Raw genomic sequence first — 19,768 nt, forward strand, 5'->3', positions numbered from 1 at the left:
CTCTCCCCCCTTCCCCATAGTACCCACCATAATGTGTCCCAGTATAAAATTGTACTGTACAGAGAGCCCATATAAAATACCCCTTCTTTGTGGCCTCAGTAGATGCCCCTATAGTGCCCCCAATCATGTGCCAGTAATAGCAGCCCCCCTGTGCCAGTAATAGCAGCCCCCCTGTGCCAGTAATAACAGCCCCCCTGTGCCAGTAATAACAGCCCCCCCGGTGCCAGTAATAACAGCCCCCCCGATGCCAGTAATAACAGCCCCCCCGGTGCCAGTAATAACAGCCCCCAGTCATGTGCCAGTAATAGCAGCCCCCCTGTGCCAGTAATAGCAGCCCCCCTGTGCCAGTAATAACAGCCCCCCCGGTGCCAGTAATAACAGCCCCCCCGATGCCAGTAATAACAGCCCCCCCGGTGCCAGTAATAACAGCCCCCAGTAATAAGAGCCCCTCTGTGCCAGTAATAACAGCCCCCAGTAATAAGAGCCCCTCTGTGCCAGTAATAACAGCCCCTCTGAGCCAGTAATAAGAGCCTCCAGTAATAACAGCCCCCAGTAATAAGAGCCCCCCTTTGCCAGTAATAAGAGACCCCCCTTTGCCAGTAATAAGAGACCCCCCTTTGCCAGTAATAAGAGACCCCCCCTTTGCCAGAAATAAGAGACCCCCCCTTTGCCAGTAATAGCCCCCCCTTTGCCAGTAATAGCCCCCCTTTGCCAGTAATAGCCCCCCCTTTGCCAGTAATACCCCCCCCCCCCTTTGCCAGTAATAGCCCCCCCCCCCCCAGGTGCCAGTAAAAGCATTGTATATAATGAAGAAAAAAAAAAAACACACATACTTACCTCCATGTCAGCGATGCGATGCAGGCCTCTTCAGGCCTGTGTCCCACGCTGTATGGCTCAGGCGGCGTGATGACGTCATCACGCCGCCTGCGCCGGCCTCTGATAGGCTGCAGGCACTAGGCCGCTCATCACTAACCGCGCAGTACAGATGTATGATGTCACCGGATGATTTTATACGTTTCATATACACATAAATATATATAGGTCTTTTTGTTTATATATACATAAACTGCAAACATCATTTAGTATTCCGGGTAAAAGGCCCCGTCCATTACATACATCCCCCACTTAATTTGCATGGGATTATAGATTTTATATATATATCTATATACACACACATCCACTCCAGTAACTTAATCTCATAAACCAATAATTAAATAAGACACATGGACACCTAATATAAATGGATAAATTAGGCCTCTGCCAACTTTATTAAAGAATAGCTTAACAAATGAATAAATACATTAAAACGTATTAAATTATGCTGTGGAAAACCCTTTTATTTCATATGCTAATTAGCTTCTATAGGTGCCCAGGGGTGGCGTTGATACGTCCGGTGCCCATGCCCCTCGGCGCTTTTCAGAGAAAACCACTCCCCTTTCACCCCGTCGGCCCGCCCTAGGTTCTTCTGTTTCCATCCTCTCTTCACTGCTAAATCCCCCGCTGGCACTGTTCAACATAATCCTCGCGCCTGCGCACTGCATTACCCACTACAGGCAGTAGCAGCCAAGCGTTTATTGCGCATGCGCAGATGCAGGATTTAGCGGTGAAGAGAGGATGGAAACAGAAGAACCTAGGGCGGGCAAGAGGGGTGAAAGGGGAGTGGTTTGCTTTGAAAATCGACAAGGGGCATGGGCACCGGACGCATCAACGCCGCCCCTGGGCACCTATAGAAGCTAATTAGCATATTTAAAAAAAGTGGTTTTCACAGAATACAGGCGATGGACAGCAATATGAAAGGTAAGCTTGTAATAGGTGGAAGGTAAGGGAGATCATGATGTTAGTGGTGTAAAAGGATGATTTTACGTGAAAGACTCCCTTTAACCACTGAATAGACCAGCGATAAACTCTGCCTAAATAGCATATAAAAATCTAGTCCGCTCGCCACCTATCAGCAAGCGACTTTACCCCTCCTTCTAATAATAAACTGACAACTAAATCAACAGCGAGGGAGGGCGGGCGGGCAGACAGTATAACGCTGGTAGCCACAAAAAATGATATACCCAACATAACACCATCCAATAACCCCTCATTTACTTTCCGAACTGTTTCTTGGTTTCCCTAAACATCATTAACCCAGCCACAATACCCTATAGGACACCTTCCTAACAAATCCCCTGCTACCTCACCCTACCTTGTAACTTAGGTTAGTTTTACCCATCTGTAACACTGGTTTTGGCATGTTATTTAACACTAAAATGAGGCAAATACACCATGGGGATAATCATAATCCCATGCAGATCCCTCCATATAGGAATTTCTGGATCTTTACCTTTGTTATGATTTCTGAGTTGTTTGTCTAAATTCTTAACATTGTGTGAATACAGGTGTTACCGTTCCATCGGTCAGCCACCGAAGATCCAAAAAGGATTTGAACGTGATGGAGGTCTCCACGGATGAGGAGGAGTCGGAGGAGCAGGCGGGGGGAGAGCAGCATGGACCCTCCGATAATGTTGCGGTGGAGGTAGAGGCAGAGCAGCCCGGATCCTCCCAGCCACGGGATTCCCTTCCCCCATCTCCAGAAGAGAAGGAGGATGTCTACACCCCCCACCAGGAGGGTAAATATTGTGGCAATGTGAACATTGAGGTGTTGTTTTCCCAGGTTCCTGTCCGGGACTTAGGGCATGCTCATGTCCAAGGATCCTATTTAATCCTGCTACTGGATCTTGGGGGTGGCTCACTCTGGAGTGTCTTGTGAAGCAGAGTCCTGGTGAGGATCTGTGTGAGTGGTCTCAGCCGGGTGGGCTGAGGGGCCACGAGGCTAGGCAATAGCCTGAACTTTGGGGACGCGGTGACGCCTGTGAAACAAGGATCACGAGGCCAGAGTCAGGAGGACTACTGGGCCACAATCCCCCAAAAGGTATTGAAGTGTCACAGCCTGGAGGTTGCTGGACTGAATGGCGCATTTGTGTTCCATGTGTGAACAGGGCTCTCTAGGTGAGTCAGGGATACACTTATGTGTTTAGTTAGAGCCTAGCCGGGCAAGCATTTGTTATTTTGTGTGGATGTCACACGTGATAAGTTGAAGCTGCGACTTCGTAACCTGTGCTTTGCTAAAGTGTCTGAAATAAAGCAAGAGTTTGGACATTATAATCGTGTCTGCAAAGATATTGTCTTGTAACCTAAATTGCAATAAAGAAAATTATTTTATATTTTTTACAAACACTACTCAAGAAATGCATCAAACGCATGGCCCAGATGCCCATGGCATGGCCCAGATGCAGCGTGACCACCTAAATGCCATGCAGGATGTTAACAAGCTGCTAATGCGGGTCAACAAGAAGGTGAAGCACATGAATAAAATGCACCTTCAAGGGATGCAGGAAATGGGGGAGCTACTTGGAAAACTGAAAAAGTTGCCCTAGAGTAGAAATTGCCTTGCGGTTCGCCCAGCGGTCGTTTCGTGGCAAACTTTGCTCGTTCGCTGTTCGCCGAACATATGGCGATATTTGCGCCCGCCATATTCTTTTACATTGCAAAGAACTTTGACCCATGCCACATCCATCAGGTGGTACAGGACAGCCAATTGAGACGTTTCAGCACATGGACACACCCCCTACCTTATAAATAAACCGGATATGGCCGCCATTTTACAATCAGTCTTTTGCCAGTGTAGGGAGAGGTTGTTGTGTGGAGCAGGGACAGACTGTTAGGGACACCAAACGCTAGCAAATAGGGCCACAAAAGTCCTTTCAAGGACTGGTATAGGTGTGCTATCGATAGGTGTGACTTATAGAGGGGTGTGATATACTTATAATATACTTTCTACCATAGAACGTATATTATAGTGCATTTGTATTGTGCAGCAGTTGTGAGCGGTTCTGCTGCGATACTGCAGCTACACAGAGTGACAAACGCTATTGGAACCAATAATTTCTACTGGTGTGATAAACTAGTTGCCCCCCAAAAAAAACTGATTGAAGCAGGGGTGTTATATACCAATAATATACTTTCTATATAGTGCATTTAGATAGTGCAGCATTTATTTGCGGTTTTGCTGCGTTACCGCATCTACACACAGAGTGAAAAACACTATTTGAAGAAATAATTTCTACTGGTGTGATATACCAGTTGCCCCCCAAAAAACTAATTGAAGCAGGAGTTTTATATACCAATAATATACTTTCTATATGCCTATTGGCAAATTTTTGGGGCTTTTACTGGCCGACAGTTACATTTTTTTTTTATCTCTACCCCTGTCTCACTCCTCTGCCTCTCATTATGCTGGCGTATGAACCACATTCACCATAAGGACCTTCTAATGTCTCAGGGTCATGTGACTGTGCCCCCTCACACCCTGCATTGTGCCCTCTTACCACACCCTGTGCAGTGCCCCTTGTCATTCCCTGTACTGTGCCCTCTTACCACACCCTGTGCAGTGCCCCTTGTCATTCCCTGTACTGTGCCCTCTCTGGTGGCCATCAATAGATGCCATTTTCTGTCGTCCTCCTCAAATTGTCTTTGATTAGGATATGGATCAGGGGGCTTGGGAGGGGATATTCAAGGCCACCGCAGTTGAATTCAGGACGGCATGTGCGACCATTGGCCGGGTACAAGAGTAACTGATTTTCCACAGATTTAATTATTCTGGAGAGCTCATTATGTACCTGGCCAGCAGCAGAGTTGTAAGGTCTATGGCCTATCAGCCCCTGGGGGCTTCCTTCCAACAGGTGGCAGTAGAGTGCCAGCCTTTGTCCTTCTGTATAACAGGTTATTTATCCAGCAGGGAAAGGGCTCGTGTGCTCTATACTAAAGCATACTAAAGACTCAAGACTCATAAGCCGAGAGATATAATGGAAAGGACAATTAAGTTGAGTATCAAGAAAAAAATGACACATTGGAAAACTGTGTATTTTCACCTATCAAGGTATTACAAGGGAGGGGGAGCAAACACCCTTTAAATATAATTGTATTCTCAAAGTTAAGATACTTTAAAACCATCATATCAGTTCTCGAAGTCACCTTGCATAAAGATGTATGTGAACACCAATATCAACTGATCCTGTGTAAAAAAGTCATTGCCCCCCCCCCCCCAACGTAATACCTAGTTGAGCTGCCTATAACTGGACCAGTTGCAATTAAACATTTCAATTATGTAGAGATAGTTTAGTAAAATAACCTCCTCCAGGAAGAAGAACATTTTTCAGCTTAGAAGTTTTTCCCTTGACCTTGGTTTGTTCACCTCCCCTTCAGCACAACAACAGGGGAAATTAATGTAATAAATGCAATGTCTGACAGGCCTGGAACGCCGGAATGTTCTGTTTGCAGTAGTTCTATGCTCTGTAGTTTACTTGTGTTTTCTCAACCAAATACATTAAAAGAATCTGCTGCCTGGTGTGAGTTAAAACCATGGCATCTATGGCATCTATATAGCGTGCACATATTTAAAAATGGATTGCTTATACAGCACGTCGGCGTACAGGAGAGGTGAAGAGGTGAAGAGGATGACAGTAATGGCTGCGGCAATGAGGATGGTTGTAGTCTTCATGGTGGCTAATAGAGATGAGCAAAAATTTGATTCCGAAACTTTGCCAAATTTAGCCAAAAAATTGGATTTGTTATGAATTAATTTGTAATGAATCGCTATAAATCAGGTATATCCAGGCCACTCTGCCTTTTTAGGGTACTTTCACACTAGCGTATTTCTTTTCCGGCATTGAGTTCAGTCCTAGGGGCTCTATACCGGAAAATAACTGACCAGTTTTATCCCCATGCATTCTGAATGGAGAGCAATCTGTTCAGGATGCATCAGGATGTCTCCAGTCTTTTTGACTGATCAGGATGGAGATAATACCGCAGCATGCTGCAGTTTTATCTCCGGCCAAAAAAACTGAACACTTGCCTGAATGCCGGATCTGGCATTTTTTTCCATAGGAATGTATTAGTGCCGGCATTAAAAATACTGCAAAGCCGGATCCGTCCTTCCAGTCTGCGCATGCGCAGACCTTTAAAAATGTGGGGAAAAAAATATAGAAACTGGTCCGTTTGTCAGTATGGAAGTAGGTTTCATTTCTTTGCTGTGGTTTCTCACTTTATTTGCTGGTAATTATTGTACAAACTGGTAGGTATGTGGTTTTGCAAGTTTTAGGCAAATAAGTAGATGCAGCAAGACATATAAATAGTGCTGCTACCCAACACATTAACTAGTGCTGGCTACATATGATCATGGAGCATCATCGTCACCACATTATAGGCTTACTTCTGATATTAATGAGATACACATATGCATCAGAATGGACTACAGAATCGGTAACTGGTACGTATGCTAAAAAGGCCAAATGATTAAATTCATTGTCATTCATATCTTCTTTTCCTGTCTCTCATTTGCCATTAAGAAAGGAAACAGAAATTTAAAAAGAATTTACAAATAAGTTTTTAAAAATTTTTCTGTTAATGTGTTTTGTTTTAATCTGCAAACAGGAATAAATAAATCCTGCAATGCTGCAATTTTTTTGGGTTTTTACACCATGCATTGTGCATGATAAAATGTATGCTAACTTTATTCTATGTCAATGTGATTCTGTTGACACTAAACTTATATAGGTGTTTATTATTTAGTGCTTATCATAGATGAGAACATATTTTGTGGTAAAACAATATTTTTTCTCCTAAATTTTTAAGTAAAACAATATATATTTTTTTCTTATATAATTATTTTTTATTATTATTTTGGGGATGGAAATGTTTTTGTTTTATTTAACTTTAACTTAATTTCACTTGTACAAAACTAGAAGTTGTGATTGTTTCTCAGTTTGCATAATGTTTAGGAATACTCAGTTTTCCAAATAACTATTCCCTGTCAACCTGTCACCAACAGGCAAATCATAAGCCCATGCCTCAGACAATGCCATGATCTCTAGTATGAACCTGTATGTGTTATAGATTTGTGCAATGTTTTTCTCAAAAATAATTCAAAAATACTCTTTTGTGTGTCAATTCGGAGGCATACAGGGTATAATAGGGATGCACAGCAGGCTATGGAAGCCACTTTTGGGACCAGAGTGATGTGCATCTTGACTTAAAACTTTGTCAGAATTGTATACTTTAAATAAATGTGTGTGGGTATGTATGTATATATACATGTGTGAATGTGTGTGTATCTATATATATATATATATATATATATATACATACACCCTGTAGAGCGCAGTAATCTTGCGATGCGCGAGCTAGCACATGCACAGTGTCCTCATAGTGTTCCTTCCCTGTGCCGGCATCAGCCTCAGGGAAGGAACTGTGCATGCACTAGCTCGCACATTGCTAGATTACGGCGCTCTAGCTTTCTGACATCGGGGAGCAAGGAGGAGATTCTGAGGATGTGGGGTGGTGCTGGGCTCCTTCTCGCTGGATTCATCTCAGGGACAGGACTCATCCCAGGTTAATTTACATATGTATTTACACAATAAAAGCACACAGAGCTATGGGGACTGGGTATTTCAGATGTGCTAGTGGCCACGTAGCAACCCATGTCCTCAGATCTATACACAAAATCCCGGTGACAGGTTCCCTTTAAATCCTAACTGCCATACACACGGTCACATGTCCCTTATCAGCCCATAGAAACTCACAGGTCCTATTCCAGGTTGCCATAACAACTGATCACAGGTTTTAGCAATTTGCAGGTCTGAAACATTGTCATATGACGTATGGCGACACAACTACACTGCTACATGCATGGGGCCAGGGGCCACTATTAAACGGACGGGCACTGTGGAGTTCACAAGTAAAGAGGCGGGTGTTGTGGAGTTCACTGTTAAAGGAGCGGTCACTGTTAAAGGGGCAGTCACTGTGAAAGTCACTGTTAAAGGGGCGGTCGCTGTTAAATGGGCAGTCACTGTTAAAGAGGCGGTCACTGTGAAAGTCACTGTTAAAGGGGCGGTCACTGTAAAAAAGTCACTGGGAAAGTCACTGTTAAAGGGGTGGTCACTATGAAATACACTGTTAAAGGGACGTTCACTGTGAAAGTCACTGTTAAAGTCACTGTTTAAGGGGCGGTCACCGTTAAAGGGGCTGCCATTGTGAAAGTCACTGTTAAAGGGGCAGTCACCGTTAAAGGGACGGCCACTGTGAAAGTCACTGTTAAAGGGGCGGTCATCGTTAAAGGGGCGACCATTGTGAAAGTCACTGTTATTTAATATAATCAGCTAATATATATATATATATATATATATATATACAGGTCCTTCTAAAAAAATTAGCATATTGTGATAAAGTTCATTATTTTCTGTAATGTACTGATAAACATTAGACTTTCATATATTTTAGATTCATTACACACAACTGAAGTAGTTCAAGCCTTTTATTGTTTTAATATTGATGATTTTGGCATACAGCTCATGAAAACCCAAAATTCCTATCTAAAAAATTAGCATATTTCATCCGACCAATAAAAGAAAAGTGTTTTTAATACAAAAAAAGTCAACCTTCAAATAATTATGTTCAGTTATGCACTCAATACTTGGTCAGGAATCCTTTTGCAGAAATGACTGCATCAATGCGGCGTGGCATGGAGGCAATCAGCCTGTGGCACTGCTGAGGTGTTCTGGAGGCCCAGGATGCTTCGATAGCGGCCTTAAGCTCATCCAGAGTGTTGGGTCTTGCGTCTCTCAACTTTCTCTTCCCAATATCCCACAGATTCTCTATGGGGTTCAGGTCAGGAGAGTTGGCAGGCCAATTGAGCACAGTAATACCATGGTCAGTAAACCATTTACCAGAGGTTTTGGCACTGTGAGCAGGTGCCAGGTCGTGCTGAAAAATGACATCTTCATCTCCATAAAGCTTTTCAGCAGATGGAAGCATGAAGTGCTCCAAAATCTCCTGATAGCTAGCTGCATTGACCCTGCCCTTGATAAAACACAGTGGACCAACACCAGCAGCTGACATGGCACCCCAGACCATTACTGACTGTGGGTACTTGACACTGGACTTCAGGCATTTTGGCATTTCCCTCTCCCCAGTCTTCCTCCAGACTCTGGCACCTTGATTTCCGAATGACATGCAAAATTTGCTTTCATCCGAAAAAAGTACTTTGGACCACTGAGCAACAGTCCAGTGCTGCTTCTCTGTAGCCCAGGTCAGGCGCTTCTGCCGCTGTTTCTGGTTCAAAAGTGGCTTGACCTGGGGAATGCGGCACCTGTAGCCCATTTCCTGCACACGCCTGTACACGGTGGCTCTGGATGTTTCTACTCCAGACTCAGTCCACTGCTTCCGCAGGTCCCCCAAGGTCTGGAATCGGTCCTTCTCCACAATCTTCCTCAGGGTCCGGTCACCTCTTCTCGTTGTGCAGCGTTTTCTGCCACACTTTTTCCTTCCCACAGACTTCCCACTGAGGTGCCTTGATACAGCACTCTGGGAACAGCCTATTCGTTCAGAAATTTCTTTCTGTGTCTTACCCTCTTGCTTGAGGGTGTCAACGATGGCCTTCTGGACAGCAGTCAGGTCGGCAGTCTTACCCATGATTGCGGTTTGGAGTAATGAACCAGGCTGGGAGTTTTTAAAAGCCTCAGGAATCTTTTGCAGGTGTTTAGAGTTAATTAGTTGATTCAGATGATTAGGTTAATAGCTCGTTTAGAGAACCTTTTCATGATATGCTAATTTTTTTAGATAGGAATTTTGGGTTTTCATGAGCTGTATGCCAAAATCATCAATATTAAAACAATAAAAGGCTTGAACTACTTCAGTTGTGTGTAATGAATCTAAAATATATGAAAGTCTAATGTTTATCAGTACATTACAGAAAATAATGAACTTTATCACAATATGCTAATTTTTTTAGAAGGACCTGTATATAGTGAAGGCTGTTCACAGCCTGTATTTGTGGGAGGGGCTGCTTCCACTACTTATACCTGGCGGCCGGGAGTCCGCCCCACCCTCCCTTCCCTTCTGCTCATATGTCTCTCCTTGGGTGGCCCACATATGTAGGCCTTACCTCATACCTGGCTCCGGGCACACTTCAGCCAGATAGGTCAGGGTGATGATGTAGGCATGCCTCTCTTCCGTCACACGCTCATCTCAGCTCCTACCACAAATATATATATATATATATATACATACACTATATATATATATATATATTAGAGATTAACGAATCAAAGCTGATGAAGTGGAATTCAGAGCCAAATTAGATTCGCAACAAATGCAAATTTCCTCACGCTTCGTGGTAACGAATCGCAATTTTCCTAAAATGGCGTTTACACTTGTGAAGACTGAGGACATGGGGCAAGGAACTCTGGGAAGGCAGAATCACCCAGATTGACATGCCTGCATGCAGCCAATCAGCAGCCAGCCAGCCCTGTGATGTCACAGCCCTATAAATACAGCAGCCATTTTAGATTCTGCCATTTTCCAGCATTCAGAGTGCAGGGACAGACGTGTGAGGGCGCTAAAGGCAGCAAGTGTCCCTGATTGTGGGAAAAAAAGACAGAAAAAATCATTTCACAGCACCTTAGTGCAAGGAGAGACGTCAGAAGGCGCTAGAGACATTGATAAGTGCAGGGAACGATTATTTGGGGATCCAAATAGTCATTCGACAGCTGTGTCATTCCAACTTTTTGTTATTGGGCTGCAAGTGTTATGTTGAAAAGCCTTTGGAGGCTTTTATCTTTAGTGACGTATTTCGGTGGAAAAACAAATCTTATTCAGCGTTCAGCGCTGCAGTAATATGCGGTAAAATCTTTTGTGATGTATTTCGGTGGAAAAACAAATTGTAATCAGCGTTAAGGGCTGTAGTTATATGCAGTAAAATCTCCATGATGTCTCCATGATAAATCTGCAGCGTGAGGGCCCCATGTGGCTTCTACACACTTTCAAAATCATCCTTCAGCGGAGCGAATAGATGCCGGGTGACCGGGACGCTCCATGACCTTCCCAGGATCTTCTGTCGGGAGCAGCGGTTCATTACTGAGACGTCCGTATAGTCAGGGCCGTTTCTAGGGGAGGGCGGGCCGGATGGCCGCCCGGGGCGCTGTCAGAAGGGGGGCGCCGGCAGGGGCGCCCAATTGTCGTTTCTCTGCCTGTTATTACTCTCGTGCCGTGCGCCCCCCTGGCTCCCTCCCTCTGAGATCTCGCCTGCCCTGCGACCTGCGCCCGAGTGCCGAGTCCTCTGTCCGTACGTACCGAGTCCAGTCACTCAGCTGCGGTGCGGGCGGCACTTACTGACGTCACGCGCCTGCTCCTCCCACTAGGCGGCGCAGGCGCGTGACGTACAGTGAGTGAGTGAGCGCCGCACTGCCTGCCTGTTACCGCCCGCCCTGAGCCCCTGAGCAGTGCTGATTGCTGAAAAGAAGCCTGCTGTGGGGACAGTGACACTGTGGATTGTCTGTGGGGGGGGGGGGCATTAATTACAATGGGGAGCGGGGGCCACTGTGGGAGACATACAAATGGGGGCCACTGTCACTGTGGGGGACATTAAGTTTACTAAGGATCACTATGGTCATTATTTAGAATGGAGGCTGCTGTGGGTGTCATTATGACTATAATGTCTGATAGGCCTAGTCCTGAGCGAGCTGAGTTATATTACCCTGCCCTGTATAATAATGCACCCATCCCTGATACCCCTTAGTTATAAGGGGTATCTGGGTACATTATTATACAGGGCAGGGTAATATAACTCAGGACTAGGCCTATCAGACATTATACAGTTATAATGACACCCACAGCAGCCTCCATTCTAAATAATGTCCATAGTGATCCTTATTAAAAATAATGTCCCCCCACAGGCAGGCAGTGCGGGCGGCAGCGCTCACTCACTGTATGTCACTGTATGTCACGGAGTTTTTTTGACACTCGCCCTGAGAGAAATTTTACCTAGAAACCGCACTGCGTATAGTGCGCGGGATATCCAAACACCCTCTCCATCTACGTGCTCCGTTATATGCAGTAAAATCTTTTGTGACTTATTTGGGTGGAAAAACAAATTGTATTCAGCGTTCAGCGCTGTAATAATATGTAGTTAAATCTTTATTGAAGTATGTCGGTCGAAAAACAAAATTAATTCAGTGGTCAGCGCTGCGGTTATATTCAGTAAAATCTTTATTGCAGTATTTCGGTCGAAAAAACTAATTTATACTGCGGTCAGCGCTGCAGTTACATGCAGTAAAATCTTTAGTGACGTATCTTGATGAACTTTGCGACTTTTACGGGCTCAAAGCTATCTTGACGCTTTGTCTTTTCATTGTCTGAAGCTACTAGAGGCCTGTTCATGCCAGGCATGTTCCCTCTGTGGACTTCTCATGCAGTTACCACTCTTCCCAACTTCAAAACTAGTCCACTATTTTGGCTTTCGGCCTGGCTGACATCATCATTTTTTAGACACTTCTTCTGATCTGTCAGAAGGAAGGAAAAATGAGACACACAACGGATCCTGTCTGTGTAGCAGCTTTAAGGCCTGTATGGTCTCATCAGAATTGGCCTATGAATTGGTAGCCAAAAGCAGGAGAAGGTAGAAAACACAGAAGACATGCAAATATTCAGTTCACGTGTCATCTCTGTTTTAGATCCATTACTGTTTTTTTGGGCTTTAGCAATACTGATGGATTACTGACCAAATGCTGACCGAGTGAGGCCTCTTTCACACTACCGTTTTTTTTTTTCGTTTTGCGGTCCGTTTTTTGCGTTCCGTATACGGTCCGTATATGGAACCATTCATTTCAATGGTTCCGCAAAAAAAACTGAATGTGTTCCGTATGCATTCCGTTTCCGTATTTCCGTTTTTCCGTTCCGTTGAAAGATAGAACATGTCCTATTATTGCCCGCAAATCACGGTCCGTGACTCCATTCAAGTCAATGGGTCCGCAAAAAAAACGGAACACATACGGAAATGCATCCGTATGTCTTCCGTTTCCGTTCAGTTTTTTCTGAACCATCTATTGAAAATGTTATGCCCAGCCCAATTTTTTCTATGTAATTACTGTATACTGTATATGCCATACGGAAAAACGGAACGGAACAACGGAACGGAAACGGAACCACAACGGAAGCAAAAAAACTGAACAACGGATCCGTGAAAAACGGACCGCAAAACACTGAAATGGACATACTGTAGTGTGAAAGAGGCCTGAAGGTGTATGCTCCACAGATAGGATTCGTTTCTTGGGGGTTATTGTTCTGACGGATCAGAGGAAGGGCAAAATAATCAGTGACGTCAACACAAACTTACTGCTGACACTCTCTCCACTCTGTCGGGGGGCTCTACTTGTATAAGCGTTTAATAGAACAGGTTTTGTAGACATCTATGTGGAATCAGCTGATGACTAGTGTTGAGCGCGAATATTCAAATATCACATTTTTTTTGCGAATATCGGCACTTCGCTAATTCGCGAATATTTCGAATATAGTGCTATAAATTCGATATTTCGAATATTCATGTTTTTTTTTATTTTTTTTTATTGTTATATTTTTTTCTTTCCCACTTCCCTAAAGTAGTTCTTACTTGTCCTTAGGATTCCTGGCTTCCTGGCTGCTCCAGTCAGTGCCCGTTGCCGCTTCTGCCGACTTCCGTGCTCATGGAGCGTCCCCATCACCATGGGAACGTCTCCATACTAGAATGTGCTGTCGGATTTGAGAATTACGTTGAAATCGCAATTAGATTAATTCAAGTTATAATAATCAAATTGCGATTTTAACTTGGACCTTGTTTACTATGGTTGGCTTGGCAGAATTAGCAAATATGACGAATGTATTTGTCATATTCCTCAAAACGAAGATAACGAAGTATTCTCCATCTTCGTTTTAGCTACCTATTCATCAACTAATTCTAAGCTAATTCTAGCAATCAAATAGGAAAGTTGAGTATAGTGACAGGTGAGTTTAATTCGATATGCGATTATATTACTTTGCTTTTTTTTTTTTTTAATAGAATTTGATGAATAGGTAGCTAAAACGAAGATGGAGAATATTTCGTTATCTTCGTTTTGAGGAATATGACGAATACATTCGTCATATTCGTCATCTTCGCTAATTCTAGATATCAAACCAATAAGGGCTATTTGACCATGAAGGAGAGTGATGGGGTGCTGCGCCAGATGACCTGGCCTCCACAGTCACCGGACCTGAACCCAATCGAGATGGTTTGGGGTGAGCTGGACCGCAGAGTGAAGGCAAAAGGGCCAACAAGTGCTAAGCATCTCTGGGAACTCCTTCAAGACTGTTGGAAGACCATTTCAGGTGACTACCTCTTGAAGCTCATCAAGAGAATGCCAAGAGTGTGCAAAGCAGTAATCAAAGCAAAAGGTGGCTACTTTGAAGAACCTAGAATATGACATATTCTCAGTTGTTTCACACTTTTTTTTGTTATGTATATAATTCCACATGTGTTAATTTATAGTTTTGATGCCTTCAGTGTGAATCTACAATTTTCATAGTCATGAAAATAAAGAAAACTCTTTGAATGAGAAGGTGTGTCCAAACTTTTGGTCTGTACTGTATATATAGTACTTCAACTAAGCCCAGAAAGAAAACAACACCAAGCTTAGTAGATATATATACAATATATTCAATACTTTAAAAAAGCTAAATAAATGAATATGATACTAGTACCTAGAACATAAGTATAAATATGTTACTAGAACTAAGCTCAATAGGTGCATAAATATGATGCCAGATCCAATCTCAGTTCAGATATAGAGCACCAGAAGAAATCACAGTTAAAGGGGTTGTCCGCTTTTTAATATTGATGATCTATCCTCAGGATTACATCTTAGCCATCCCATTCACTTCTATGGGAAAGCTATTTCCTATTCAAGTGAATAGAACGGAACCGTCCTATAGAAGTGAATAGAATGGCTGAGATATAATTACACCTGCTCACGGTCGACATTGTATGAATGCTGCTTTCTCTTCAAACAGCTGATCGGCGGGGGTCACCCCCCCAGCTTATGTGACATTGATGACCTATCCTGAGGCTTACAGACCTTTTTGCCCTTGAATAATGTACAAGATGTGGAGCGCAAACAGCCATCAATTCCTTCTGTTCTGGATGCAAAATAATGGACCTATTTTGATCTTTGATATGAGCCCTATTGTCTTTCTACATCACTGTGAAATACAATGTTGTATGAGTGTGTACTAGCAATTTAGCTGACTAAAAGTTGAATAAGGAGCGGACATGAGAAATGTTTTGGAGTTGGGGGCAGCAGGGCACGGTAAAGACTTGGATGTGTGGACAGGGTAAAATCAAATGTTATACCAAGGTATCAGAATTGTGTGACTGAGGTAAACCATGGAGCCATTTACTGTGACTGATAGATCTGGTTGGGGCCTGAGTGACATCAGGAAAAGATAATGAGGTTGGTAAACTCCATGTTGAGCTTTATGAAGATGGAGGAGAAGAAAGTAGCTACAGGTGAAACACACTGAGATTCTGGATTGTGACAACTGTACTAAAGAGGTAAATTTGAGTGTCATGTTTATTCAGGTCAGTAACCTTATGTTTTATTTTTCTTTTTTAGATTCTTTTTATGACTTCACCACAGAAATCCCCTTCAGCACCAGAATCCCTTCCACCAACATCAGCTACAGTATTGATAATTGTTCTGAAGATGCAGGTACAAGATAAGATGCATGAATAAAATAGTTTTAAGTAAATTCACTAATGCCCGTTAGGCCAGTAACCTACCTTCAATGAAAGATTATTACCGTAGTCATTGGAAAATTACATAAAACTAGACTAAAAACACAGGACTCCATTCTACCGATGATATACTGTATATGTCAAAAGGCATCAGATCCACATCCGTCAGAGCCCATTTTTGTTTTTTTGAGTAATGGACCATGTAGCTCTATAGTGTAGTGGTTAACATTCTTGGCTGTAATGTAGAAGGTTGTGAGTTTGAATCCCACCAGAAACTTTTCAGAAATAGAGGCTAAATTAGATTTAAATACACTGACTCGAGCACACGCGATATACGGCCGAACATGCTCACTGAATCTAAATACAGAGCTTCATCTCCACTGAACAAGCAGCCAATTGTTGGGAAGAAATGCTCACAAGGTACAAAAGATCTACCCGATTTATCAAAGTGGTAGACTTTTAGACCATCTAGTCAAACTTTATACCACATTTCATAACGTATGGGAATGCTATCAGCACTAGCTCAGAGATTCTGAACTTTAGAGTGCTATTGGCCTACCATTTTCACTACTTAATGGTGATCATGCCGGTATGATTTAAAGGGGTTATCCAGTGTCATGATATTGATGACCTGTCCTCAGGATTGATGAGGATAGATCATCGATATTATGACTCTGCAAAACCCTTTAAAGCATTAAAAATGTTACGTTTAAATCCCATTTGTTGCATTACATTCCAATAAAATTTGTAACTGTATTTATAGCTTTCCCATCCTTTACTCTGGTCATGGATACAACTGGTTCTATGGGGTACGATCTATATCAGTTTCAAAATATTGCCAGATATCTTGCCACTCGTCTAGAAGCCTCATCTGCAAATGTGACAAGAAAATACATACTGATGGAATTTAATGACCCAAGTAAGACATTGCTTTGCTTATTTACTCACAGTTTATATGGTGCTTTTGTTGCATGTAGAGTAAGGTAATGCTTTGTTCACACCACATTTGGTGCTCACTTCCATGTATGTTCCAGGTGATACTGTTGGGGCATATGGTAAATAATTCCATAGACCCAATATCCACCAGATTGTGTCTTCTGCGCATCTGGGCAGCACTGTGGCTAAGTGGTTTACACTGGTGCTTTGATAGTACTGGGTTTCTATGTTCAACTCCAAACAAGGACAACATCTGCATGGAGTTTGTAATGTATGTTGGCCCTGTGTTTGTGTGGGTTTCTCATGGAGGACTATGGATAAAATATGCCACTGCAAAGAATACAGAAGCATACATTTTACCAGTTCCACATACACTTTGGATTTCCTGCATGTATCCACACACAGGGACACTTACTAATCTATTTATGCCACTTTTGTGTCGTAAATAGGTCTTAAAATTTTGTGTGGTACAATTTGCAACTTTTCCATGCTCAAGCCACTTTTCCAGTGTTGAGAATAGGGGGCATGGTGTGGGTGGAGAAACGAGCGGAGTGGGAGGCTTGGTTTAATTATCATTTTACATGCAGTTTTTTTGTTGTGGAAAATGGTTTAAAGGCTACAGTATGTATGTACACCTTTGGGCGACAATTTCTTTATTATTGCATTTTACTCATTTTGAGCTAAAAATAATTTATTCAATAGGTGTTTATTAAAAATGTTGAACCTCTTTCTCTGTACAGCCTTGAGATTCTCTAGCAGAAGGCTTTGTATTTTTTCTCTGTTTCATTAGGCAGCTCAGCTGACTGCTCCTTATCTCGGATCTCTGACATTATAAACACTTATTATAGCTCAATTTTTATCTTACTGATAAGGCCTATTTCACACTACCATATGGCTATTTCAGTGTTTTGCGGTCCGTTTTTCACGGATACGTTGTTCCGTTTTTTTGTTTCCGTTGTGTTTCCGTTTCTGTTCCGTTGTTCCATTCCGTTTTTCCGTATGGCATATACAGTATACAGTAATTACATAGAAAAAATTTAAAACCTTTTCAATAGATGGTTCAGAAAAAACGGAACGGATACTGAAGACATAAGGATGCATTTTCGTATGTGTTCCGTTTTTTTTGCGGACCCATTGACTTGAATGGAGCCACGGAACATGATTTGCGGGCAATAATAGGACATGTTCTATCTTTCAATGGAACGGAAAAACGGAAATACGGAAATGGAATGCATACGGAGTACATTCCGTTTTTTTTGTGGAACCATTGAAATGAATGGTTCCGTATACGGAACACAAAAAACGGCCCGCAAAACGGAAACAAAAAACGGTAGTGTGAAAGAGGCCTAAGAATGTGGCTTAAACAAGTGTTTATAACCTTTTAGTTATTTAGAGATAAGGTTATTTAGATGATGTGCACAAAGTGAAAGTGCTATTCACACAGCTAGACAAACACTTAACACTCTGTAATAGAATTGCTGAATATATTTAATAAAGACCAATAGAAAAAAAGATTTTAGCCCAAAATGAGTAAAATGCAAAAAAAAAACAAAAAAAAACAAAACTTGCCCCTCAAAGTGTACATAGATTTGAAATTTAGGCCAGCAAGAGGGCTGGCATAGAGTTATGCCTGTCGCTTGGTCTGCTGAACGAAATACCAAACTTATGTTGTGGCCTACACCTCTACATAACTTTGGATCTTCCTCTGGCAGGGCAGAGGGACTTGGGCCCGGATTGCAGAACACCAGTCTTATTAAATGTCCCTCCAAAGTCTCGGAAGCTGAGGTATGGGGAATTTTTTATGAGGTCTTCATACACTAGGGAAATGCTTCAGCTATGTTTGATATTGAGGGAACAAGATTGTGATTTTCTGTTCCTGACCATATGGGATGTATACACTGTGAATTTGCCACTCTGGATCACCTGCCTTTTACATTTCAAGCAAGATGGATGAGATTTTAAGAAATCCACATCTTGTGAAAAAAAAAAAAAAAAAAAAAACTGTTGCGGAAATTCACCTGAAGTGAGGACTTTAGATCCGCTGTATGCCAATTTATGCTGGGGGGATTTCCAGCGCAGATTTCACCCTTTGCAAACACCCTTTGCAAAAGCAGAGGTGAAATCCGTGGTGAATCCGCATAAAAAGTTTTGCCAAATCCACATTAGAAAAACGGATGCAGAAATTCTGCCCTTTTTGACCATACGCTTGGGGTGTGTTCAGACTAGAGATGAGCAAAGTTTTGAAAAGTTTGTTTTCACAGCTTCGCTGAAATTTGACAAGAAATTTGATCTGTTACAAATTAATTTGTCAGGAATCGCTGTTAAAAACCCATTCAGCCTATCAATCAATGGGACAATTTTTAACGGCGGCTTAGACAGAAGTGCACCCCTTTAACAGCTGTTAAAAATGGTAATAGCCTTTTGGGTTTTAAAAAAAAATCACTCACCCCATCCACTTGCTCGCAGAGGCAGTCCAGTCCTCTCTTGATTGAATTTTTTTTTCCTGTTCTTTCTATGACAACTCCAGCTGCCATTTTAGGATAACCACGAAGCGCAGGGAAATTCGGCTTAGTTTACAATCAAATCTTTCTAACCGAATTCCACTTCGGATGTTTTTCTTCGCTCAACACTAGTACAGACGGTTAAAACAACAGCAGAAAAACCCAATAGGGGACATTTATCAATAATGGTGTAATTTGCCACAAAAAAAAAATACTAACATTACAAATTAAAAGTTATTTGTTTCACCTCATATATCAAAAGGCGCATGCCAATTTAAAAATATGACTTTTTTAATATAAACTTCGTCTATGTCTTTTGATTTGTGACATTTTAACACAAATAGCAAAAAAATTCAACTTATTAAAATGGAAATGCGCCATTTCAGCCAACCCTGCCAGACCGCACTTGTGACTTTTGAACAATATTAGCAACATTTCCAGTGGTAAATTGCACCTTTTTTCTCAGACTTAGGACGTTTTTGTTACCATTTTGCTTTTGTTGAACGTCAATTTTCTGACAAAACCCTGCTGTTTAGCTCATTTACTGTATATTTGATAATAATAAATACATCGGGTTTTAATACTCACCTATCACTTGTTCCCACGACAAGTTGGTTTTCTTTTCATAAATGCGACTTTTTGCCAAAAAGTCATATCTTTCTGACATAAATGCGACTTTTTACACAAAGCAACGCCACATGAGCTG

At 42.3% G+C, this 19,768-nt stretch overlaps 1 protein-coding gene across 1 annotated transcript in view; it reads left to right on the forward strand.

The window, feature by feature from the left end:
- The first annotated feature begins 1,778 nt into the window (after positions 1-1,778).
- LOC122923184 (uromodulin-like) overlaps positions 1,779-19,768 on the forward strand; it is a 64,254-nt gene continuing 46,264 nt past the window's right edge. The window contains exons 1-4 of the mRNA XM_044273918.1: positions 1,779-1,797; positions 2,385-2,615; positions 15,504-15,599; positions 16,389-16,544. Coding sequence (XP_044129853.1) covers positions 1,779-1,797; positions 2,385-2,615; positions 15,504-15,599; positions 16,389-16,544 — 502 coding nt within the window. The remainder of the gene's footprint in view (positions 1,798-2,384; positions 2,616-15,503; positions 15,600-16,388; positions 16,545-19,768) is intronic.

This window comes from Bufo gargarizans, unplaced genomic scaffold (assembly GCF_014858855.1).
Source record: "Bufo gargarizans isolate SCDJY-AF-19 unplaced genomic scaffold, ASM1485885v1 original_scaffold_1327_pilon, whole genome shotgun sequence".
In the NCBI taxonomy this organism is placed as follows: Eukaryota; Metazoa; Chordata; class Amphibia; order Anura; family Bufonidae; genus Bufo; species Bufo gargarizans.